Source organism: Vipera berus (genome assembly GCF_964194415.1).
Source record: "Vipera berus genome assembly, chromosome: 2".
NCBI classification, from domain to species: Eukaryota; Metazoa; Chordata; class Lepidosauria; order Squamata; family Viperidae; genus Vipera; species Vipera berus.
In genome coordinates this window covers 219,086,448-219,111,859 of record NC_138203.1, presented here as the reverse complement: position 1 = coordinate 219,111,859, position 25,412 = coordinate 219,086,448, and the positions used below count along the sequence as shown (strand labels likewise).

The 25,412-nt window shown below is 39.8% G+C and overlaps 2 protein-coding genes across 2 annotated transcripts in view; one reads left to right on the top strand and one right to left on the bottom strand.

Moving 5' to 3' along the window:
• MST1 (macrophage stimulating 1) overlaps nt 1–2,170 on the top strand; it is a 32,577-nt gene extending 30,407 nt beyond the window's left edge. Inside the window, exon 18 of the mRNA XM_081319552.1 lies at nt 221–2,170. Within this exon, the coding sequence (XP_081175678.1) occupies nt 221–382 (162 nt within the window). The 3' untranslated portion in view covers nt 383–2,170. The remainder of the gene's footprint in view (nt 1–220) is intronic.
• A 289-nt stretch (nt 2,171–2,459) lies between these two features.
• On the bottom strand, nt 2,460–24,864 carry LOC308662905 (acylamino-acid-releasing enzyme-like; the record flags this gene model as incomplete). Its single annotated transcript, XM_081319049.1, has 15 exons — nt 2,460–3,675; nt 7,045–7,151; nt 7,895–7,997; nt 8,307–8,500; nt 9,148–9,236; nt 13,189–13,269; nt 13,818–13,907; nt 15,788–15,926; nt 16,418–16,506; nt 16,937–16,988; nt 17,581–17,675; nt 17,917–17,977; nt 18,724–18,845; nt 24,188–24,228; nt 24,746–24,864. The coding sequence occupies 15 exons, from the start codon at nt 24,862–24,864 to the stop codon at nt 3,561–3,563; spliced, it is 1,497 nt and encodes a 498-aa protein (XP_081175175.1). The 3' UTR covers nt 2,460–3,560.
• Between the last annotated feature and the right edge of the window lie 548 nt (nt 24,865–25,412).

Below are 25,412 nucleotides of genomic sequence, written 5' to 3'. Positions count from 1 at the left end.
AAAGTTGCCAACCTTGTTTTTTTTAAAAAAAGATGAGCAGTGGGAAAGAGTCCCCCAAAATATAAACTGAAAAGTGAAGCTGCAGATAAATTATGCCAAGGCAAGTAGCCATTTGAACAAAAGTCTGAGGTAGAAAATCAACCCATGTACCTTGTCAAGTGTTGCTGTGCTCCTTAAGCTTGAGCTTGCTTTTTTACTCAAGTTGGTCTTTTGTCTGCAGGGTGATTTTGGAGGTCCTTTGGCCTGCCTGACTCAAGACTGCTGGGTGCTACAAGGTGTGATCACCCCATTGCGGGTTTGTGCCCGGAAAGACGTGCCTGCCACTTTCATCCGAATCTCCATGTATGTTGACTGGATCAACAAAGTGATGAGGCTGAGCTGAGCTGATGTATATTTATCACAAATTCCTGCCTGTCTCTCCCTTCCCAGAACTAGTGTGGAGCAGACATTCTCATGTCACGTGAAAAACATTGCCCAAAAAGGGATGGGGAAAAATAATAAAGGCAGGATATATATATATATATATAGCTAAGAAGTGTGAACCAATAACATACAAAGTCCCTGAACATATGGCTAAGCTAATGTGATTTTAACTAAGCATAAGCTAATGTGTTGCATTATTAAATCATCCATATCCTTTTGATGGGATTGGTTGCTTGTATAGCTCTTTCAATGGATATATTCATGGACAGAAGCTTCAATATGTAAGACTTTTACCCATAGCCGCCTCATTGGAGCGGTCGTTGACTTTACATTTAACATGGGCATTGTCTGCAATTTCTTTTTTCTGTCATCAGTATTAAAAGTTCAGTTGAGGCTGAATGTTCCCCAGGTTTAAGGAAATATTGCTTCCCTTAGAACACATGCACCATTTCTAAGTCCTGAAATAATTTCTGGTAAATAGGTTCTGGAGACCTTCAGTGTGATTTTCTGAAAACTGATTCCTTCTCTCTCTTTGTTATCACTTGCGGTCTGGTGTTCTCCAGATGTCGAAAGATTGCAACTCATAGCCAACTCCAAGGGTTCATGGGAGGTATTGTCCAAGGCAGCTGAATGTAATTAACTTCATTATCCTCTGAACCAGCATACAAAACATCATACAACATCTTTATTTTTGCAGTCCAGACATTAGGTTTTTTTACATGTTAGTGATTAATGTATTGGTGCATTATAGTTCTGTTAACCTATATGTGGTTCAAGTTTTTTTCACATCTGAAATGACATTTTTGTAGTCCAGGAAAACCTGATAGTTTTTCTATTTTAACAGCATAGTATTTCTATTATACTCTGAAACATTATTTCTCCAATAACATATAAATTATAGCCATCACAAATTATTGTATTGCATTTTATCTCCCTCATGTAATCACAGTTATATTGTTTGTAGCAACTGCATGCCAAATGGTCATTCTTACAGAGGCCAAAATTTTGATACAAGAGTTAGTACTGCTATCATGTTCATTGTAATATCACTCATATTATTAAAGAAATCCTGGCTTTGGAAATAAGATGTAGGATGATTTGTAGCAGTTCACCAAGGATTTTGGACACCAAAATCTAAAAGGTTTTCTAGCCCTCCTCTTTCAAAAGCCAGTGTTTACAGAAACCCAGCAGCAGAGTTTTGAGTGAAAGGATATCTGATCTTATTCGAATATTGGTTACCAATCAGTGAATATGTTGAGACAAACTCAGCATATCTTTAGTTACAGTTTCCTTTCATGGCTCTGTACTGAACTTTGTCTCTGATCTTTATTTTCAGTTCAACAAATTGAAATTCTCTCAAATAGATAAAATTAAAGACAATTCTAACCATGTTCTGGTTAAAAATGCCTTAAGCACTAGTCACTGTATTTCCTCCCAGTACCAGATATTAGGAACAGAAACAAGTCATAGCAACTAAATTGCCTCCTAACCAAATTAAATATTTGCCTCACAGTATTACTCACAGTACACTATTTAGAATTGTGGATCAATGTATATTCAAAAAAATATATACAGAATATACAGAAAGGTGATTTGGAATGTGTGGATGACTGATGTCACATTTGTCACCATCAGCTTAAATCATATGTGCCTGGATCTTGTGCAACTCCAGGAAAAAATGCAGTTTCAAGAATTTACTGATAGATCATGAGCAGACTTGAGCATGTCAACTCATTTTTTTTGCTTCAAAAAACGAACAAAGAAGCCAAAACAAAACAACAATCCTATTCTCCATTGGCATTTCAATTTCAAAGAAGGAAATTCCAGCCCTATTTGGAAATACCAGATGAGTGCCCTTATATCCTACCAATGGTCAGGAAAGTCTTGTTTCCAAAGGAATAAGAAGAAAGAAGATTTTTCAACGTAAATTAAGCTGCTGCTCCTGGGTATACTCAAGATCCCTCTTGCTTCCGATGCTTTCTTTTCCTCTTAACATTAACTTAAATACAGACAAGTTTAAAGGCTGGAAGGTGGTCAAGATTATAGATTCCTCCTATCACCTTCATCCAGAATGGGCCTTTCAGGAACAAGAACTACTGCCAATCAGTGGTCCCCCCCACCTCTCCTCAAAGATGGCCCAAAAGAAAAATACGGTTGATGGTGTCAAAAACTGCTGAAATCAAGGATAAAGTTTCATTATCTGATGCACAAAAATACTGTTTTTGTGCTATATCCTGACAGCCAAGTATCCATCTGCTTCCTCTAGGATTCTTCCTCACCTCAACATTGCCCTTCTCTTTACTCCTAATATTGAGTCAGCATGGCAGAGTCATACATCACACTTAGACCTTGCTGTGTGGCTTCTTCAGAACTTTCCCCTATTTTCCTCAACCCCACCAAGATTCGTCTCTTGTGTGAGATGATATTCATAAGAGTCCATCACTGGTGAATGAATTTATCATTAATATCTATGGTAAACATATTTTTGTAGTATATCCACGTTTATTGATAGAGACAAATGGTGGGCATTTTCCATCAGAAGTTCCTAAAAGCAACAAATATTTAATCAGAGAACTGGGAAAGAATAAAAACAGTCTTGTATGTATTTATTTCCTTGTTTATTAAATTTTGTTTCTCACTCATCCCTTGGCTCAGGCAATTCTGAGTGGGTATCATTAATTAATCATCAAAATATCATTAATGCAGAGTCCTGCTCACATATAAAACCCACTAAAAAGTATTCAGTTGCAAATGAGAAGCCTTATTGGAGAATTTCCTTTGGACTATGTCAGCATATCCATTTATTCAAATAAAAAGTTGGCTCGACTAATTATATGATTTAGCAATCTAATAGCAGAGCTTTTTTGCAAGGCCAGTTATCAGAAATCCATTTTTCAATCAGAATTAGGATTTGAGTAGATATTTGTAACTTTATCAGCAGAATTCCTCAAAAACATTCTGAAAGGATTATCAGCAGGGAAGAATTTTCAGATGCCCACAATCTGATTACACATTGAGGTGGGGAAAAAGAAACTCCTGTCACATTGTGAAGGTCACTGTAGTGCAACTGGATATACATTATCATAGTTTGCTTCTCAGCAACTTGGTTGTCTTCATATTTAGTTGCCAGTTGACTTTCAATCTACCTTTCTGGAAAGGTGATGCATGATCCACTGGGCACAGTTCATAAAGACATCTGCTTCAGCTACTACTCCACTTAAGGCATGATTCTCTTCTGGATACCACATCAGTCTGTAAAAAAAATACCGGTAAAGTATTTTGCAAAATACTTTAAATACTTTATTATAAGTATCACTGTTATTACAAAGTAATTTTTCATAAAAAATTAAAATATTTTAAAAATATTCCTTAACTGCTGTGGAAAATGCTTTGACTGACAGTAAAGACAGTACAGTAGTGACAGTACACTCATTTTAAAATAAACACATGTCATTTATTTTTTAAAGAAGCTATGTCAATCTATTCTTACTGTCAACTTCCCTGTCATCTCTCATTGCCAAAGTGGTTCTCTGCCTTTTTACGAGGGGTTGTCTCTTCAGCATTCGCTGTTATTCCATCTGTCTGATTTGGTTTGCAATTTGAATAATTCAAATTGCAAACCAATCTAATTTTAAAAATATTGAAGATCCTTGGGTATGATTTCTCTGTATAATCAATTGTAATAAAATTATCTGATAAATAACACACACAGGGAATTTGGACACTTAGGCAGATAATATTCCTGCTATTCTTGCTTTCTAAAAAAAAGCCTGTGGCAGCAGATTTCAGCAACTAGGTCATTTGTGTTCTTTGTGTATAAACTCCATTGGTTCTACTTGCATTTGGTGGGTCAATTTACAATTGATGGCTGCTTGCTACTCTGCATTCTTCCTAGTTTGTAAATTTGAGGATACGAACAAAGAATTGAGATATAAAGGTTATTAAATCAATGCTGTTCGTGGCTGATAAAATTATCCAGGAAAGTATTGAACCCCTAATTAAGGGAGGCAATCAATGTCACCACATAAATGGATTATGTTCCCTGTGTCTAATATTTCAATTAAAGAAACTTTTGCCTTGACTCATACTATTATTGATCTGTGTAAGGTAACTCAAACATTCTATCCCGGGAAAAGAAACTGAGAAAATGGTGGTCCTTATGTATTTATACAATATGCATTTAGATACCCGTATTTTCCGGCGTATAAGACGACTGGGTGTATAAGACGACCCCCTACATTTCCTGTTAAATTATAGGGTTTGGGCTATACTCGCCGTATAAGACTACCCCTCTTCCAACGCACACCAAATAAAAATTAAAAAACATCAGATTTGATTTTAATATGGTAATTTTAATTCAAATGCTTATGACATGCAGGTGCTTAGTAGGAAAACTGTCACTTATAAACATAAGGCTGTTTGTCATCAAACATGTAAACATAAAACAGTGCAAGTGGATTAAACTATAATATAATAATAATAATAATATAATATATAATAATAATAATAATAATAATAATAATAATAATAATAATAATAATAATAATAATAATAATAATAATAATAATAATAATAATAAGTTGGAGGGGACCTTGGAGGTCATCTAGTCCAACCCCCTGCTAAGGCAGGAAACCCTATACCATTTCAGACAAATGCCTGGCAAGTCTCTTCTTAAAATCTTCCAGTGTTGGAGCATTCACCACTTCTGGAGGCAGGTTGTTCCACTGGTTAATTGTTCTAACTGTCAGGAAGTTTCTCCTTAGTTCTAGGTTGCTTCTCTCCTTGACTAGTTTCCATCCGTTGCTTCTTGTCCTGCTTTCAGGTGCTTTGGAGAATAGCTTGACTCCCTCTTCTTTGTGGCAGCCCCTGAGATATTGGGTCACTGCTATCATGTCACCCCTCACCCTTCTCTTCGTTAAACTACACATACCCAATTCCAGCAACCGTTCCCTATTTTCCTAATTCACTTTTTCACTTTTCCTAATTCACTCTAAAGCTTTCCCTGCGCAGAGCCTTACGTAAAACCAGCTGCCTGCAATTAGTGCAGGTTCGCATCCCACCAGGCTCAAGGTTGACTCAGCTTTCCATCCTTCCAAGGTAGGTAAAATGAGGACCCAGATTGTTGGGGGCAATAAGCTGACTTTGTAATAATGCTGCTTGGGGGGTGTGTGAAAGCCCTAATAAACAGGCATATACACAGAATGAAGGCTATTGCTAAGCACATTGATTTGTGCTTTAAATTGTAAGCCACCCTGAGTCTTCGGAGAAGGGCAGGATATAAATGGGATTTAAAAAAAAAAAGACCAAATGGGAGATCCGCTCCAGGTTTTCCAGCCAGCCCGCCTAGTTCCTGAGTCAAGTATTAAGTCAAAAGATAATGCTGGAGGAATTCTCTTGACCCCTTGCCCATTTATTTGTAATGTCCCAAAGAATTCAATTTTGTCTCCCATGCTAATCAATGTCAACAGACAATTAGTGGAGAGATCATCTGGAATCTCGGAGTAGGATTCCATCCAATATTTCCAGGGCATACTGATGCCTCTAAGATGTATTGTTGTTTACCATCCAACACCACGAAGCACAAACAATGTCTAAGTTCCAGAAAGGCCTGGGTGAGTGATACACCTTCTAATTAAATGAAAACAAGAGGGAAGTGCTGTTGGAAAGAAGAAACTGGATACAGTATTAACTTTTGGCTTGTTTTAGATAGGGCAGTACTAAACATGAAAACACAAAAACTTAGGTGTTTCTTAATCCTATGTTGTCACTGAATTTACAGAGGATAGCTGTGGTGAGAAGCACGTTTGCCCACCTATGGAAAGATCTGATTTTGCAATTCTTATTCTTGCCTAGATCAGATCTTGTCTTGACTCCCATTTCACAATTTTGCATGCAGCAACACTTGCACAAACATTATCTGGAAATTGCAATTGATACAAAACTAGTGTATCTCTTCCACTAAGGATAAAGGATCAGTATTAGTTACCAGTTGCTTATTACAGAATTCACAAGTCCTACACACAGGCTAGTCTTCTGGTTCATCTAAGAGCCTTGGTGGAGCAGTGGGCTAATGCCTCCTTAAGTAACACCAGCTGCCTGCAATTAGTGCAGGTTCGCATCCCACCAGGCTCAAGGTTGACTCAGCCTTCCATCCTTCCGAGGTAGGTAAAATGAGGACCCAGATTGTTGGGGGCAATAAGCTGACTTTGTAATAATGCCGCTTGGTGTGTGTGTGTAAGCCCTAATAAGCAGGCATATACATAGAATGAAGGCTACTGCTAAGCTTGTAAGCCGCCCTGAGTCTTCGGAGAAGGGCGGGATATAAATGGAATTAAAAATAAAATAAAAAATAAAAAAATAAACTGGATGTCCTATTTGGTTAAGAACAGTAGTTTGTTTGCACTGTTTGTTTTTGGTTCCAGATCCCAAATACTGTCAGTAAGTGAGGATTATTTGTATTCAAATTTGGTTTTGCTCCTCCATTCTCTTGGCAACTCCACTACAGTACAGGAACCAGGAACCAGAATATACAGTATGGCCATGGCCATGGAATGTGTCCAAACAGAAAAAGTCAAGAAGACATTCTTTTGCTTTGACTCAATAAATTAAATGAGAACTCACTGTACAGGGATTCCTCTAGCTTTCAACACACGGTAATATTCCAAAGCTTGGTAAGGAGACACTCGCCGGTCTTTTGCACCAACACACAGCAGCAGAGGTGCTCGTACCTGTAGGTAACCAGCAAAAAAACCATCCAAAGCACTCACCCACATAGCTTGTAATATTGAGTCAAGCAGGTTTGTTCATATTTGTTTTCAAGCAAAATATAGTAAAACAAGTAAATGTTGGACTCTAAATGGCAGAATACATCTATGTGAACTATTCAAATTAAGCTAATGATGCAACTTGCCCTCTGTTATTCACAAGTTGGTTCACAACAGCCTTCTGGTTGAATGAGATGGCATGCACATCAGTAGTGACAGACATAAGCTTACAGTCATGCATGGTCCTTTTGTTCTTTCTTTTTCGTAGAGTTGTCAGGAAACATGCACTTATTGAAATGTATAAGCTACTATTCAGAGTTAAGTCCTCTCAGGGCAGCTTACAACATTCTGACCACTGTATAGCCATATGATATAAAAATAGATGATTGCTAATAGCTGACATTGACTTAATGGCACAGAATCAATCAGTGAAATGAAAAAAATTGGAAGGGAACATTTAGGCCATCAACTTGAGTCTTATGTTAAAACATTTCCTACAAATGCCGACCTGGATTCTGCTTGGAAATGCAGCACAGTTCTAAATTCTACGCCTGAGCACAACTTATGCTAAACTGTGAGCCTATGTTTTATATCTAATTATAGAGCTTTAGACATGAAATAGAGGGGAAACACCCTGCCCTCCCCAAGATGTTTGCTAGAGGCAGAGGTTCTGCAGTAAATCAGCAGCTCCACGTATTGGTACTTACCTTTGCAGCATGAATAATTGGGGAGGAGAGCAGCATGGCAGACAGATCTTTTTCTGTAGGAATCCGCTCATAGGAATATGGCAGACCTAAAGAAGCATATCTCCTGGGGAAAGTGTACAGAATATTTAGCCCCATGACCTCTGCCTGTACTGAGGTGCCAAAGGATGTGACTGCTAGACAATTGGAGAAATGGCATTTGTGAAAGGAAAAAGGAGAATGTGTGGTGCCTGAATAGTGAGGATCAGGCAGATCTATATAGGAGCTGAATTAGGATGAAAAGTCATGTAACAGAGACACGCACAGATGAAATTGGCAAAAGACTTCCCAAACATGTGTATAAATCAAGTTTGTAAATGGGTGGGAGGCAAAAAGGCCAATCTCTTAGGCTGGCTTGAGGAGGCAAGCTTCTTACCAATCAGGAATGTCAGAGGTCCCCAGCAGAGTGGCCATGTTGGTGACGGAATTTCTGACTGCACAAGCTTTGTACCTCTCTGGAAACTGACCAATCAAATGGCAACAGATAAAGCCACCATGAGAGCCTCCCAACAAGGCAATTCTATTTGGGTCCAAATAGATCTCCATCTGCAGTGCCGCTTCTACTGCCAGCTGTAAAGGGAACATCAAGCAAATGGCAGGTGGTATTTCAGAGGCTGCTACACAAGTAGACCTGGTGCAGTAAGCAGTTTCTTGGGCGGCAGAGTGCAATACAGATCACAAAACTGAACTTCTGGCTTGTCACGCTCATGCTATATGTATAAGATCCTTAACAATTCTTCCTGTGAAGCTCAGCAAATATCTGTTGTTTATGCAAGAGAAAGATTTTTTTTTCTTCGAAGGGATGCTGAAAGACAACAGGAACCTTATGAACGTTATGCCAGTAATGCTCTGCTACTCAAAATACTGAATTTGCTCTTCCAATACCTGTGACCTGACCACTGCATCAAACTGGCTGGGACGAATCTGCCAAGGACCAATTCGTCCAACTGTGCAGAGAAGTCAAAAGGAATGGAGAAAAGAGGAGCCCTGCTCTGGGAGGACCATTCTATATGGCAGACCTGCCTTTGCAGTCACCATATCTGTGATCACAGCTTGCTCTCCTAACCCCCCAAAAGAAGTCAGATTGTCCATCATTGTAAGGAGGACAAAATATCACACAATAATTCCACCTTCGGTTCTAGCCTTAAACCTGGCCTAACCCCAGGCTTCTTTCACAGAATGGGGGGGGGGGGAATGAAGAAGCAAAGGAGACTGACCTGAGTGTCCGCCACATCTTGTACTCCAACACGGGAGATCAACGAATCAATGCTGTCCTGACCAAAACCCAAGGAGCCTCTGTAATTTACTGTTTAGACAAAAAAAAAAAAAGGACAAGAGTAAGTGAAGGGCAGCCTCCAGAGCTTTCCAGGTCCCTTAAGGTTCTGAGCAGCTTCCAGGAAAGGCACCTGCCTATCGGGCTGTTTTCAAAAATCAAGCATTTCTACAGTCAAAGAAAACTCATGTATGTTATGGTTAAAAATACAAAAAGAGTTAGATACTTGGAAAAAATTACAACTGTCTTTATTGGCAAGAATTGCAGCAGTTAAAATGAATTTATTTATTTTATTTATTTTATTTTAATTCCATTTATATCCCGCCCTTCTCCGAAGACTCAGGGCGGCTTACAAGCTTAGCAGTAGCCTTCATTCTATGTATATGCCTGCTTATTAGGGCTTTCACACACACCCCAAGCGGCATTATTAGAAAGTCAGCTTAATTGCCCCCAACAATCTGGGTCCTCATTTTACCTACCTCGGAAGGATGGAAGGCTGAGTCAACCTTGAGCCTGGTGGGACTCGAACCTGCACTAATTGCAGGCAGCTGGTGTTACTTAAGGAGGCATTAGCCCACTTGTTTTACCAAAATTTTTATTTTTGTTTCAAATGATACCTATACTTAAAAAAGATTCAAATTTGGAGGAATGGCAGAAAGGTATTAATAAATTTATTTGGGCAGGGAAAAGACCGAGAGTAAAACTTAAGATAATACAAGATATACGTGAAAGAGGTGGTCTTAAAATGCCTAATTTTAAATTATATTATGAGGCTGCGGCTTTATCGTCAATTAGTAATTGGTTTAATTTAACAAGGAAGAATATTGAATGTTGAGGGATGTGATTTATTATATGGTTGGCATGCATATTTATTGTATGATAAAAAGGTGGATAATATCTTTAAGACACATATGTTAAGGTATGCTCTGTTGCGAGTTTGGAAAAAATACCGATACAAGTTAAATTATAAAATACCAATTTGGGCAATACCTAAATATGCGATAGAAAATATAAGTCTGGGATTTAAACATGATGTGACCACATATAAAGATATTCTCAGACTGGAAAGGAATGTATGGCAATTAAAGCCATTTAATACTTTAAAAGAAGGGAAAATAGTACAAACTTGGTTTCAGTATGGCCAGATACAAGCTAGATGGAAAGAAGATCAGAAAATTGGCATTTCAACAACAGATGAAAATCTGGTAAAACAAATTAGAGATCAAAGTCAAGCACATATAAGAAAGATATATAATGTATTGATAGAAATAGATTCAGAAACGGAACTTGTTAAAGATTGTATGATAAAATGGGCCCAGAATATTCAAGAGCCAATAACAATGGATGTTTGGGGGAAAAATTGGGTCAGAAACGTAAAATTTACCCAGGCACAAAACTTAAGAGAGAATTTTTATAAAATGTTTTATAGATGGCACTTAGATCCTAAAAAATTAGCATGTATGTATCCAAATTATCAGCCTAAATGTTGGAGGTGTGGCTGTGAGGACGCAACATATTATCATATGTGGTGGACTTGTAAAAAAGTTAAAGCTTTCTGGATTAAAATTTGGTGGAATATGCAGAAGATATTTAAGAAAAAGATAAGGTTTACTCCACAGTTATTTCTACTGGGTATTATTACTGATTGTACTGTTATAGAAACTAAATTGATGTTGAATTTAATAACGGCAGCAAGACTTTTGGTTTCGCAATATTGGAAGAAGGAGGAACTGCCTACTATAGAAGAGTGGACTCTAAAAGTTTCAAACTTGGTAGAAATGGCAAAAATTTCGGCATATTTAAAAGAACAATCGCAACAGAGATATATCTCAGAATGGAGAAGCTGGATTGATTATATTCAGAATAAATACGGGACTAAAAAATTTCACCTAGCATATGAATGAATATTAGAATTATAAGATGTATTATTATTTACTTATGTTTAAGGGGAGTTAAAGTGCGATAGGATTTAAAGCGTATTTATAGTTGGTTAGCATATTTTAGCTTAAGTTTGTTAGAGGCAATACCCTGTTATTCAGCTCTGGAAAGTCGGGGTGGGGGAGGGGGGGAGGGCGGGGGGGGGGTAGGGGGAGGGAGGGAGTATATGTGAACACCAAGTGAGAGCTGTATTGAAGGCTGTGAATCCCAGCAAAGCCGCAGGCCCAGATGGGGTGCTGGGGATAGTGGTCAGGAATTGTGCCGATCAATTAGCAGGGGTCCTGACAAGGATTTTTAACATCTCCTTGCAAACGGCATGTGTACCATCATGCTTGAAGGCAGCTACCATTGTCCCAGTCCCCAAGAAAACTGCAGTTGAGTGCCTGAATGACTACAGACCTATTGCATTAACGTCTGTAGTCATGAAATGCTTCGAAAGATTGGTTCTCCAACATCTTAGGACATGCCTCCCACTGGACTTTGATAAACATCAATTTGCCTACAGGGGAAATAGGTCGACAGACGATGCCATAGCTACTGCCTTACACTCTGTAGCAAGTCATCTCGAGAAACCTGGAAGTTACGTCAGGATGCTTTTTGTTGACTACAGCTCGGCTTTCAACACCATTTTGCCGAGCATTCTCATCAAGAAGCTGACTGACTTGAAATTCTCCCCCGCTATCTGCGATTGGATTCAAGACTTTCTTAGGGATCGGGTACAAACAGTGAGGGTTGGGTCTGCTTTGTCCACCCCCCTGAAGCTTTGCACCGGCACGCCACAGGGCTGTGTGCTTAGCCCCTACCTGTACTCTTTATACACTTATGATTGTGTATCATCTGACCCATCCACTGCGATAATCAAGTTCGCAGATGATACAACTGTGGTGGGTTTTATTACAGGTGGGGATGAGACAGCATATAGGGTGGAGGTACAAAAACTATGCATATGGTGTAGTAACAACAACTTGCACCTAAACATCGGCAAGATGAAAGAGATGGTGTTAGACTTCCGGAGAAAAAAGGAGGAACCTGCCCCACTTTACATCAGAGAGGACTGTGTAGAGAGAGTTTCCTCCTTTAAATTTCTGGGAGTCTACCTCTGTGAAGATCTGACCTGGAAAGTTAACACAACCCAGGTGGCTAGAAAGGCCCAACAGAGGCTTCACTTTCTTAGGATCTTGCGGAAGAACAGGGTAGAACAACAGCTAATGACCCTCTTTTACCGGTCTACCATAGAGAGCGTCCTCTCGTATGGTATTGTGGTTTGGTATGCTGGTCTGACAGCCGCGGATAGGAAAGTATTACAGAGGGTAGTGAGCACAGCACAAGACATTGTGGGCTGTTCCCTGACACCACTGGATGACATCGCCAGGGCTCGCTGCCTTGGAAGAGTGAGGAAGATTCTCAGGGATGACTCACACCCTGGACGGTATCTCTTTACTCTCCTACCATCCGGTAGGAGATATAGGAATATAGCCAGCCGTACCAACAGGCTGAAAAATAGCTTTTATCCGTGGGCTGTTAGGCTTTTAAATGGGACATACGGTAATCTTATGCAGAATTGACTTGGGAGGCCGGTGTGTGGTGTAGTTGGTTCACATAGTGTGGTGGGATGGAGGGTTTGTTGTCACTGTGTGTTGGGGGGAGAGAGCACGGGGGGAGGCTCAGCTAATCTCAATGTACACATGTTGTACTTTGACAATAAAGGTTTATTATTATATGTTTAAAATGTACTGTAAAACTTTTCAATAAAAAAAAGAAAACTCATGTATGTGAAGCTGCTCGTGAGAAGTACAAGCTGCTGTGCTGTTATTGGTTTCCCATGGCTTGGTTCTGATGTCATTCTGCTGCTCAAATAACTGTGGTTTTAGTTGCAAAGGGGGTAAGTAACTAGCTCAAGTACTCCAATCTTCCAGGTCATTCCCTTGTTTGTTAAAGCAGTGGTCATTAACTGAGGATCACCTGTAGTAAAATGCATGCAACATCACTTTGGATAAAACCTTAGAAAGGCAAAGAAAATTAAATGCAGGAATCCTGAGCTACTTACCCATAAGTACAGCAAAACCCAGCCGGCAGAGACCTGCCATAGTTGGACGCCAGCAAGCATCAAAAACTGAGTGTGGCCCACCTGGAAAGAAAATGGCAGATATACAGAAACGAACTGGTGCTCCTTTTTCCAATTTTGGAAAAGTGATCTGAGAATTGGTAATGTTCATTAATAAGAAAACAGAAATCTACAATTGAAAGAGAAAAAGGGAACAAGCAAGAGGCTGGAAATCCTGATCAACAAAATACATTTACTTTCTTGGAAATGTGGCTCAACTCATTAAAGCAGTAAACTGCAGCTCTGGCTAATAACTTTTCCCCCTTTAAATTTCAAGGCGCCTCAAAAGACGCCCTCACCAGCTTTGATAATATCCTGGGGAAAAAATGAAAATGAAGCAAGAAAGCTAGGGCTAATTAAGCTGACTTTGTAATAATGCCGCTTGGGGTGTGTGTGAAAGCCCTAACAAGCAGGCATATACATAGAATGAAGGCTACTGCTAAGTTTGTAAGCCGCCCTGAGTCTTCGGAGAAGGGCGGGATATAAATGTAATAAAAATAAAATAAAATAAATAAATTGTTAACACATATAATAGCTTACTCAGGGCAAAGAGAAGAATGAATGTGATTTACCATGTGGAGAAACCATAAGGGGGATAAAGGCCTCTTTTCCTGGTTTGCTTCCTCGAGGAATCAGCAATATGGCTTCAAATGACTGGTCAGCTATAAGAAAGGTCAAAAGTGAGCTTTTGAAGGCCATCTTTCAAACCACACTGACCAAGGGAAATCAACCTTCTAAGTACGTCCTTCCTTTGCTTAGACTGTCAGTTCCTCTTGTTCACAACCCCAAGTACAAGATACACTCCTACAGTATAAAGAACCAAGACATTTTGCTTTTGGGCTAGAAAATCTAAATCCCAATTGTGATAAAGAAATGTAACACAAATAAATATCCTAAAAAACTGTTCCCTTTCCACAATGGACAAATCTGTGCCTTGAAGTGGCTGGTGCACTTTTTCCGTGGTTAAACAAGGTTAAGTCTCTTCTGAGTCAAGCTTGAATCCTAGTAATTTCATGAACAAGTCTATGTAACTTTCTTGAAAGCAAAATTGAAATGTAATTCCTTTCTCCCACAATGGTTGTTTTTGACCCAGGTCTACCCTATGGCTCTCTGGAAAGTCTCTCATTTGAGTATTAAACCAGATATGACTCTATGTAATTTGTTTTGACCAGCACTGTCACCTGTTTGCAGAAATCCCAGAGCATGATGCTTTACATCAAAAGTCCTCTGAATATGTAGTGGTATTAAAAATGGCTTTCAGACCACAATATAGATGAAAATAAGGGGGAGGGGACTCTTTCTATGGATTCTTAACTAAATGTGATTTGACTTGTCAACTATAAATTGAAACATTTTGGGTAACAGAATATGAAATGAAATACATGAGCATGAAATACCAGAAATACCAACACCTAGCCCTGAAAGCAAAGTATATGAATAAAAGAAGAAAACTCCAGAATATTGTTTTGATTTTCCAATCTTGTAAAAGCCCTGGAATTTACTGATGGCCTGCTATCCAAAGAAAATTCAATCTTACTTAGCTTTTTGAGATTGGCTAAGGTTGGCTAAATGTTCCATCTAGCTAGCTCGATTCCAAATGATTTACCAAAGGAATTCAATTTGTTACAAATCAATTATTAATGCCTTAAGACTGCAGAGGTGTCAAACTGCCAGCCTGCAGGCCAGTTTCATCATACTGAAGCTGCGCCCACCCAACTGCTGGCAATGCAAAGAGTCGTGATACATCGCAACACGTCACATGACGTGGCAAGTTTGACACCTGTGCCTTAGAGCTTCTCTATTTTATATAGCACACAACAGGATTCTATGGAATTCCCTTGTCCTGTCCTTAAATTAGGAAATGAAATGAGAGCAGCACAGGGGGCTGAGAATCCAGATGCATGCAACACTTACTTTTTTACTCTCTTCATTCTGATTTGGATTCTTCCAGGCAGCGCTCGAGAACAATGAGTCTCATCTTTATGCCAAAGGCAGATTAAAGTTTATTTTTGGCTAAAATATGTTACCCTTCTGCACAACCAGTGGTGGGATTCAGCCGGTTCGCACCAGTTCAGGAGAACCGGTAGCTAAATTTATCTGAATTCAGAGAACCGGCTGGCTTCTGGAAGTCCAGTCTAGGCCTCGGAGGCCTCCCAGGCCTAGAATGGCCCACTGGAAGTGCATCGATACCACTTCCAGAAGTCTGTTCTAGGCATCAGAGGCCTCCCAGGCCTAGAACAGATGACTGGAAGTGTGTTGATGCCACTTCCAGGAGTCCATTCTAAGCATCAGAGGCCCAGGCCTACATCACATAATAGAACCTGTTGTTTAAGTATTTGAATCCCACCACTGTGCACAGCTGTCCGTAACCGTTAATCATCCTCATAAATCTAATTGTACTCTTTACTATGTCCAAGAACCAAGTCTAGCTCCATCTTCTAGAAGCACTAAATGCAAAGCCCACAATAAATCCCAGCCAACTAGCAAAGCAAGTGAGATAGTCATAAGTCTAGGAGGAAGCTCTGTGGACCTGCTTCCTTACTGTATGGGCTGCCCTTCTCAGACAAAGCAGGATCCACTGTGAGGATTTTCCATTCCATGTCAGGTAGTACAGAAGATTCCTCCACACTGATCCACTGTAGTTCCAGCTCACTCCCTGCAGGTGGGAGCACACCCACCTTCTACAAAGCAGATATAATAGGCTGTTACTGGAAGCACTGACCTTGAACGATATGGTGTCACACAACCTTAGCATTATATCTGGCCGGATGGGAGTTAGTTTTGTCCTCATTTTTGTCAGAATGTATATTCTTATTGCAAATTATCTCTGTTTACAGACATAATTTCCATTTTGAGAACAGATTTTTGGAACACCAGAGCTTGGACTAAGAAAAAATCATTTGACTGTATGTTGATGTACATCATGTAAACATATGAATGTCCAAACTGATTTTCTTTAAGGGAAGGAGGAGTAGTCAAAGTCTTCTAAAGGTTATTTAAAAAAGAAGACAACGAAAAATATCTCATGCAAGTACAGTATATGGAAAAAGGTATAGTAATGATGATAGCTTACCAAAGTCTCTGAATTGTCATGGTTCCATGGAAAAAAGGGTAACGGGGAAATGGAAGCTCAAGGCAACCCTTATCTTGACCTACACAGGAAATTTCTTACCAGACTTGGAGGGCAATTGGGAGATGAACAGGTCACCACTAGCAGATCTTGCTGAACTCCTAGTAGAGTCCAGCTACCTTCTGAGGTACCTAGGCAAAATATCAAGGATATTATTTCAGATTTATCTTCATTATCTTGATTCATGACCCAATGCATGAAAATTCCTATTCGAAGACCATTGTAGGAAGGGAAGTGGGAGAGGAATCTGATTCTGGAGGAAAATACTTGATGTTTGTTTCTTTGGAAACAAATAAAAAAAAACCTGTTGGACATGTACTCTAATGATATCCCAGTATGGCATTAAGATCTATATAGAAAAATGGTATGAAGCTTTTAAAAAGAAAAAGGTATCAAGGGTAAAGGAACTGTTGGCTTCACTGAAATTTAGATTTTAATCAGGAGTTAGCACAAGGCAGCAAAAATTTGCCTTCCTTTGAGATGAGCATGTTTGTCATGTTAAAACTGACTCGAATACGGTACATACATACAAAACACACAAAACCCAAGATTATGTTGTACCTGATGTAATAGATTTCACACTTCCTGATTTGGTATCCACAACTAACACTTCCTGCAAAAGATGGTAAAAAGATTATGCCTGTGGACTTAGTTGATGAATGTGTGGATAAATTACCGGTGAAAAACACTTTTTTCACATTCTCTCTCAACATAAATTACAAGGCTGATGGGTTCTCCGAAGGTTTAATAAATTTTATATTGAGCACTAATCTCTTAGTCTTAACTTCATCTTTAATTTCAACAGACAGAAGTTTTCTTGTAAGAGTCTTTGTAATCCACAGGACTCAGTCATCTTAGATGAAAATAATGGATTGCATATTTCTGTAGTTTCTTGTAAAACAGTAGCTATAGCATCTTATAAGTTATAGGAAATCCAGATTCAACTTTTTGTTGAGCTAGAAAACTCATATTAATTATCCTTCTGATCTACTTGAGAGTTATGCTGCTCCAAGCCCCTAAGTCAGAATGTATACATTAAGACATCTACTGTAAACCAATTGTTCTTCATCACATACATTTCGTTTTCTTATCACTTCTTTCTGTTTGGCTTTTCCGCAGGGTAGTGCTGGGTGGGAACAGATATATAGTCCTATTGTTAAACCTCTTTTTTGAACACGAGGTACTTTCTGCTGGCATCCACCTACCTTTCTACTCCTCTGAGGAGTGCTAAGTAAAATTCTTTGATTATCAGAGGCCCAGCAATACATGGACAATGCTCCTGAGTAAATCCCATAAAAACCTTTAAAGAAAAAATGAAGAGTTTGTTGAGATATTTCATACCAGAGACAGAGTTTAAGAAAAATTCTAGCATTTACTAAAATATTCTTCTTTTCCAGACTATAAAAACAACCCTTAACTGCCTATGTGAGTCCATGTGGCAATAAGACAATACATAAAATGGAGATATGTAACCAAAATGGAGGGTAATCACAAAAAGTCATTCAAATTTGGAGTATGTATTCTCTGAAATGGGGACTTACCAGCTGTGGCAGTTCTGACTATGTCCACTACTGTATATGAGGACTTTGTTTGCCAGTTGAGCTAAGCAGAAGAGAAGATTGCACATTGAAAACTTTGCTAACTCTTAAGATTGCAGTATTAATTTTATGATAATAAGTGATGACATTCTGTAGATACAAGAACAAGAGACATTGATTTTATGTCCGCTTATATTTTTCAGCCTGCTTTTCATTTCAAACTGGAATTAAAGTGGCCTAGCAATTTCAAGTGACTGAAAATGTTCTATACCAGCTGGCTAAGATATCATAATTTACTTTTCTAACTGTAACTGATCAATGACATCCTTCTAGGAAGTCAATCTTTCAGATATGCTAGGCCTCATATTTCATATAATTTCTAGTTCACAGAGCACCACTGCTTCTGACTGAAAATATTGTGAGTTTTGTATGGTAAAGTCATACATCATGCCAAGCAATGTGATGGTTTGGGCTTAGTCTACTGAGCGAACCCAGTAGACTAAGTACTAACCCATAAACTGTACTTTATGGCTTAGTAGGATGTCTGAATCAAATTAGTTGTGGCTTATTAAAAATATTTTGACAATAAACCATTATTTGGGAGGGAGACAGTATTGGGCCACTGAAAAACCCACCTTTCCCCATCTTTGAGAGATGAGATGGAAGCTCTGAGAGTTTAGGAGTGGAAATAGCATAAAGGGGCATGATTATTATTTTTGAGGGAAATGAATTTTGGAAAGGAAAGGATGAACTGATGTTCCTTTCACTTGTTCATTGACAGGAACAGGTAACATATTTTCAGGCACTCACCAACTGTAGCTTCAAGCACTGGCGATGAGGCCCAAACATTGGTCCCTCCAAGTAGAGCAGGTGAGTTTGGTCAGGGCTGAGCCGGGGAGAAGAGACTGACTGATCATCTGAAGTCAATAGTTCTGCAACCAGAATGGGGTGCAAAGTTGAGGATGGAGCTACGTCTTAGGGCAACTACATATGTGACAATAAGAAGTTATTTAGAGACTTCTGGTTTGCGTTGTGGTGGGACGGGACACAAGAAGTCAGGGCTCTGCCTTCCACGCCCAATTTCGCCCTGCTGGGGGCCCTAAAAAGGGCCTAAAATCGCCCTGAAGAGGCGATGAAGAGAGGGGTAGCCTTGTTGATCACGGAAAGACAGCAGTCTTTCTGTTCGATCTAAAGAAAGCCCTCCAAACCGGCAGGGGAAAGACTGGCTACATTCCTGTGGCCAGCCATTAGCTGCTGACAACCGAAAAGGAAAAAAGCACTACTTAATACATCATAAACAGCATGTCTGGAACTGGGTGAGAATATTGATCCTTTCTTTACTATTTTACAACTGAATTTCCTGGGAAAGGCTCCCAAGAAGCTTAAAACCTCCGAATGTAAATGGAAGCGGCGTTTTAATTTTATGGGGGACAAAAACGTACAATATTGAAGTGGAAGTAACATAAAGTTACAGTTTCGATAAATTTGAGAACTGAGATTACTGTTAAGATTTTCTCTTTGAAAAAAAAACATTGAGGTGAAATTTAAGAAATCAATCCTTTGTTTTAAGAGTGGAAAATGGACTTTGAATGACATCTACTGGTGGATTTGTGTATAGCACTATAATTTGCTTTACTTGGTGATTCCTATCCTGGGAGAACAGCTGGCAATAAAGGAAAATATTTTGGCATACTTATCATCCTGACCTTCTTGGATTATAAATACCTACTGAGCTTGGACTTTTAAGAGTGGGAGAGAAAGAAAAACTTGACCTTGGACTACGTCTGGCTGGGAAAGACTTTTGAGCTATTTTCAGAGCGGTTGAACATTTTGAACTCTTCAAATATTGTGGATTACAACCTTGCCTGATTGACAATTTTTGGGATACTTGAGACAAAGGATTACTATAAAATATTGCTTTCAGAACTATATTTTGGAATATATTGGATTATAAAGGATACATATAAAGACCAGAAATCTAATCTCCAGGAATAATGCCTCAAGAAAAAACAAACATCTTTCAGAAAGAAATATATTTTATGTAACAACTAATTCACCAAATAATTATTGAATGCAAAGAGGATATAAAAAGAAATCATGAGACTAAAAACAATTTAGACAATATAAATGAGCACATCTCCAAATTAAATCTACAACTAGAAAGCTCCCAGATAGCAACTACAAAGTATGAACAAATAATCCAGAAATCAGAAGACAAAACAGAGGAATTGGATTTAGAGATGGAACAGATAAAAGAACTGCAAGACTTAGCTATAACAACGAAAATGCAAAAGACCTTTTACCCCTTAGGTCTGCAAAATATATCTGATGGCAAAGAAAAAGATTTTTTAAAAGGTAATATAGAGCTGTTAAGGTAAATGTCACAACTTGAGATACAGGAAATGAAGAGAGAAATGGAGGGAGAAAGGAACTGGGAGTTGTTTAAGGAATATAAATGGGTGGAATCCCCCCTGCAAAAAAATACTATACCTAAATTGCTTTCCTCATGCCAAGCAATTTTTACAAAAATAGAAACAAAATTCCTGGGCGATCTAATTGTCCTGGCTTGGAAAGCAAGTTGGCAAAGAAAAAAAGCGGAAGTCAGATTTAAAAAACAGAAGATTTGACCTTTTAGAGGGGGCATTATATGTTTAAATACTTTTTTGAATAAGATTAAAAGAATGACTTTTAGATATAATTAGACTTTTATAATGAAAGATATGATTTAGAATTAAGATAGCATTTTTTTCTTTTTTGATATGGGAAATATGAAGATAAAAGGATTGATCAGAATAAAATTTTCAACTATATAAATGTAATATTGAAAAAATCATAACTGATAAAGATATTTCAAATACTGATGGGAAATCAAACTTTAACAAGAGCATGAAAAATAGGATATCGATTAATGAATTGACATTGATTTATGAATTGATATTATTTGTATATTAGTGAAATATGATAAAGACGCTTATACCTAACTTTGTATACATTAACAGTACCAAAAATTGTAATGGTGTAATGAAGGGAAAATGAAAAAAACATGCAGAAGAAAGGAGGATCATGGGGAAAAAAATACTGGATTCTCTAGTATTGATCAGATCTATATTGAAAAAGTTAATGTTAAATATTTGAACCCAGACAACATTTATTTATTTATTTATTTAGATTTATATACCGCCCTTTCCCGAAGTACTCAGGGCGGTTTACAGGGCATTTAAAAGAAAATCAATACAAACGTTAAAACAAATTAAAAAAGATTAAATAAAACCCTGAGAAAAATAAAAAACCCAGTTAAAATTAAAATTAAAAAATTCTCAGCCTGGGCCAGAGAGCTCGAAGAGCCAGGTCTTCAGGTCCCGGCAGAATGAACGGAGGTCGGGGGCAGTCCTAAGCTCCGTAGGCAGCTGGTTCCACAGGGCAGGCGCACCCACTGAGAAGGCCCTACCCTTGGGTGTTACCCGCCGGCAATCTTTAACCGGCAGCACCCTGAGAAGACCCTCCCTGTGGGAGCGCACTGGACGAAAGGAGCTTGATGCTGGCAGCAGGTGTTCCCTCAAATATCCCGGACCCTCGCCATTTAGGGCTTTATAGGTCATCACCAGCACCTTGAATCTCACCCGAAGGGCAACCGGAAGCCAATGCAGCTCGCGGAGTAGAGGTGTTACATGGGAGTATCGGGAGACCCCCATCACGACTCGCGCGGCTGCATTCTGCACCAGCTGAAGCCTCCGGGTGTTGTTGTTTACTATGTACTAAAGTCTGTAATTCTTAAAAATTAATAAAACTTTTATAAGAAAAGAAAAAAAGTTATTTAATCTCATTACATTGCAACAATTGATTAAATACTCTCAAGTGATACTCTGTGCGTTCCCACAGAGAGGGCTTCCTCAGGGTGCCTCCGGTCAGAGAATGTCGGCTGGCGGCCCCCAGGGGGAGGGCTTTCTCTGTGGGCGCCCCGGCTTTATGGAACCAACTGCCGGTGGAGCTCCGGATGGCACCGGATCTCCGCTCCTTCCGGCGCGGGTTAAAGACCCATTTATTCGAACAAGCTGGCCTGATGGGGGAATGTCTGGGTTTTTATGGGTTTTTATATTTGACTGTTTTAATTGGGCAATTTATTTAATCTTATATAGTAACCAGAAATACAAAACACCTGACCCACATTTTTACATTTCATGTAGCTCTCAACTTACAACTATTCATTTATTTAAGAAAATATATATGGCCACCCAACTCCTCTCAGTGACTTTGGGTTTCTTACAAAGATAAGAACCCAATATAAAAACAATAAAAAGCAATAAACCCCATTCCCTGGTGACCACACTCAAATGAGCCATTTGATGGGCTCTATCCCACTCTAGGGTCTCCAGGCCCATTGGCAAAACCAGGTCTTCAGGGCCTTGAGAAAGAGTGTCAAGGTGGGCGCCAATCTTATTTCCACAGGGATGATGCTTCGTAGGGAGGGAGCTACCACAGAGAAGGCTCTTTTTCTTGGTTTTGCTAGATAGACCACCTGTAGGGTCCCCTCCCTTCCTGCTCTGGTGGGTCAGGTAAATGTGTCCCAGAAAGGGCAGTCCTTCAACTAACTTGGTCCCAAGCCATGTAGGGTTTTGAAAGTGACAACCAGCACTTTGAATTAGATCCAGAAGCAAATCGGCAGCTAATGCAGCTTCCGCAGGAGGTGACACACATGCATGTCTAGGCCTGCATAAAACCATGGGGGCCACTGCATTTTGAACCAAATGAAGCTTCTAGATATTTTTCAACGGTATTGCCATGTAGACAGCATCGCAAGACAGGAGGTGGTTAGGGCTTGGGTGACTGTGAGCAAGGATTGTTGGTCCAGGAAAGGGCATACCTGGTGCACAAACCGCAGTTATGCAAAGGCTGCCCTGGCCATGTCTGCCACCTGCTCCTTGAGCAACAGTCATGAGTCCAGGAGAACCCCAGATTATGCACCGGGTCTATTTGGGGCAGTGCCATCCCATCCAAGACTGACAATGGCAATTCTCCATGGACAAAAAAGCCCCAAACCAGAGCCATTCTGTCTTGCCAGGGTTCAGTTAAGCCCACTGTTCCCCATCCAGCCCTTAACAGCCTCCAAGCACTGCAAGAGGGTCAAGGCATTGCTTAACTCCCTATGGGCTGAGACACACAGCTGGATTCATCAGCGTATTGATGCTATCTCAGCCCATGGTGGTGGATGATCATTTCATGTAGATTGTTAAACAGAAGCGGAGAAAGTACTGAGCCCTGCAGGACCCAGCAAAGCAGGAGTTGAGGCTGGACTTCTTGCTTCCTATCAACTTCAACTGGAGTCTATTACAGCCACAAGTCACGATGGCTATTAAGTGAAGCATCTCACTTAATAACCCTCCCCATTCCTGCTCTTCTTAATGCAATCATTAAATGAACTTGTGGGTTGTTAAGTGAGGTATGGGTTGCCTCAGCAATTGGAGAGATCCTTGAACGCATAGCGCAGATCCAACCGCACCTGCCCCAGGCCTCCCCCACCCCCAAGGCACCCAGTGCTCTGTTCTCTATTGCTCAGGGTCTTCCCAGGCCTTGGCTGGCTCCCAAGCCAGCTAGGCAGTCACACAAAGGAGCCTGACAATGGAAGCAACCGGCACACGGAGACAGTTTACAACCTGTAGGCTGAGGCCTATTTCCCATCCAGCCACCCAAGAGACTTGCAGTACTCAACCTGCTCCTTGGTCCAGCACCACCCAACTTACCTTTTTGTTTTTTGCAGAGCAGCCCGGCTGATGGGATGGGATGCAACGCAAAACTCAGCTTTCTTACAGAGGCTGTTGGTCTTATGGCAACCTTATGCTATTCTTCAAGCAAGTAGTACTTCTCACAAGATTAGGGGGATTGGTATTTTAAGGAGGCTCTGTTTGTGGAGCTGCTTGCTTGTGCTGATCAGCTTTAGCCTCCTTTGTGTGGCTGAGTGGCCAGCTTGAGAGCAGGCTGAGACCTGGTGGGATGGGGGGGCACCGTAATGAACAACGGTGGGGGCACTGCAGCGACTGTAACTATGAAATTGGGTTGTGAGTACCTTTTGGGAGGTCAGAGGTAACTTCAAATGGTCGCTAAGTGACTGGTCATAAGCCAAGGACTATCTGTATACAAGTATAGTCAGTTGTGTAAACCAATTTGTGGTAGACTCTGGAAAGCAGAACATAATTCTCTGGACTGCAAGTGTTTGAGGAGAGGTTTCAAGTACTCTTTTACCTTTAGGACATTCAAGACAATCTCTGAGATGACTTACCACAGCTATTTTCAGACAGATCGAAGAGAAATAGAGCTGACCTATAACAGGGAGAGGGGACAGGTGAAGATTTGCCTGAAGGGAACATTTTTCACCACCAACCCAGATATCATGCCAGCCTTACAGGAAGCCCTAAATGTTACAATAAGATCCAATGTTCGCAATCTTTACTTAAAAGAAAGTGACATAGGACTAAGGGTTTGAAAGCTGAAAATCTCTTTTCCAGTAAGGAAATGGGTCATATTTACTGATGGTAATAGAACTCATGAATTAAGCAACTCTAGGGATGATGCTTTATGCAGTTTCTTGGAAGTGTGGACTGGCAGCAGGCCTTGGCTAACCTGTTTAAGGAAAGGCAGATATTAAGGTGGGTTTGTCCCCCAGTAGTTTGCTTTTAAAACCCGATTGTAATTTCCATATAATTTCAGAAACAATTACTAATCTCACAACTGAGGAAGAACCTGTTGAGTTTTTCAAAGTAATTATTCATGTTGGCCCACTAAAAATGAGATACACATTTATAACATGTTCTCATGAACCCTGTGAGATCTCACTTACCGTCTGTTGGAGCAGGCATTTAATCCCAATCGGAATGGCTCATGCCACCAGCCCACAAATATTATTCCCTTGTCACCTGGGGACCACAGAGCCTGGCCAGGGAAGCAAAGCCAAAGCATTAGCGTGTGAGATTTTGAGCACTAAATGCTAGGCTATGCTATGTACCACAATCTTCCTCCATAATCTGAAGAATGCCACACAGGAGATCTGCTCCTTCAAAAAGATCATCTGCTAGATGCTGATCCAATCCATGAGAACTTCTGTTTGGTAGTAACTCTCCAATTACTCATTCCCTCTGATAGAAAAGCTTGGGAGGAAATACTGTAGTCCTGCAAATACTAAAGGGACTGCAGATGGGAACAATTTTTTCCAACTGATTCCTGCTGTCACTAAACTTGCATGAAAGTCCAAGAAATCTTTCAGTAGTGACAACAGTAGCAACACAGTTGAACTGGAGCACAGTAGGAATGTCAGACTAAGTACTGAATGACAGTATTTTCAAGCAGTGTTTCAAGCTGTTTTCTTATTTTAAAGGAAATGCAATTGCATGCCTTCAATTCACTAATTTCCTACCAAATTCCAAGCCAATTAGATTTCCTCCTATTTCTTTCCCTTCAAAGGAAGAGCTGGAAGAAAACTGAATGAATGATTGATGCCAGGTGAGATT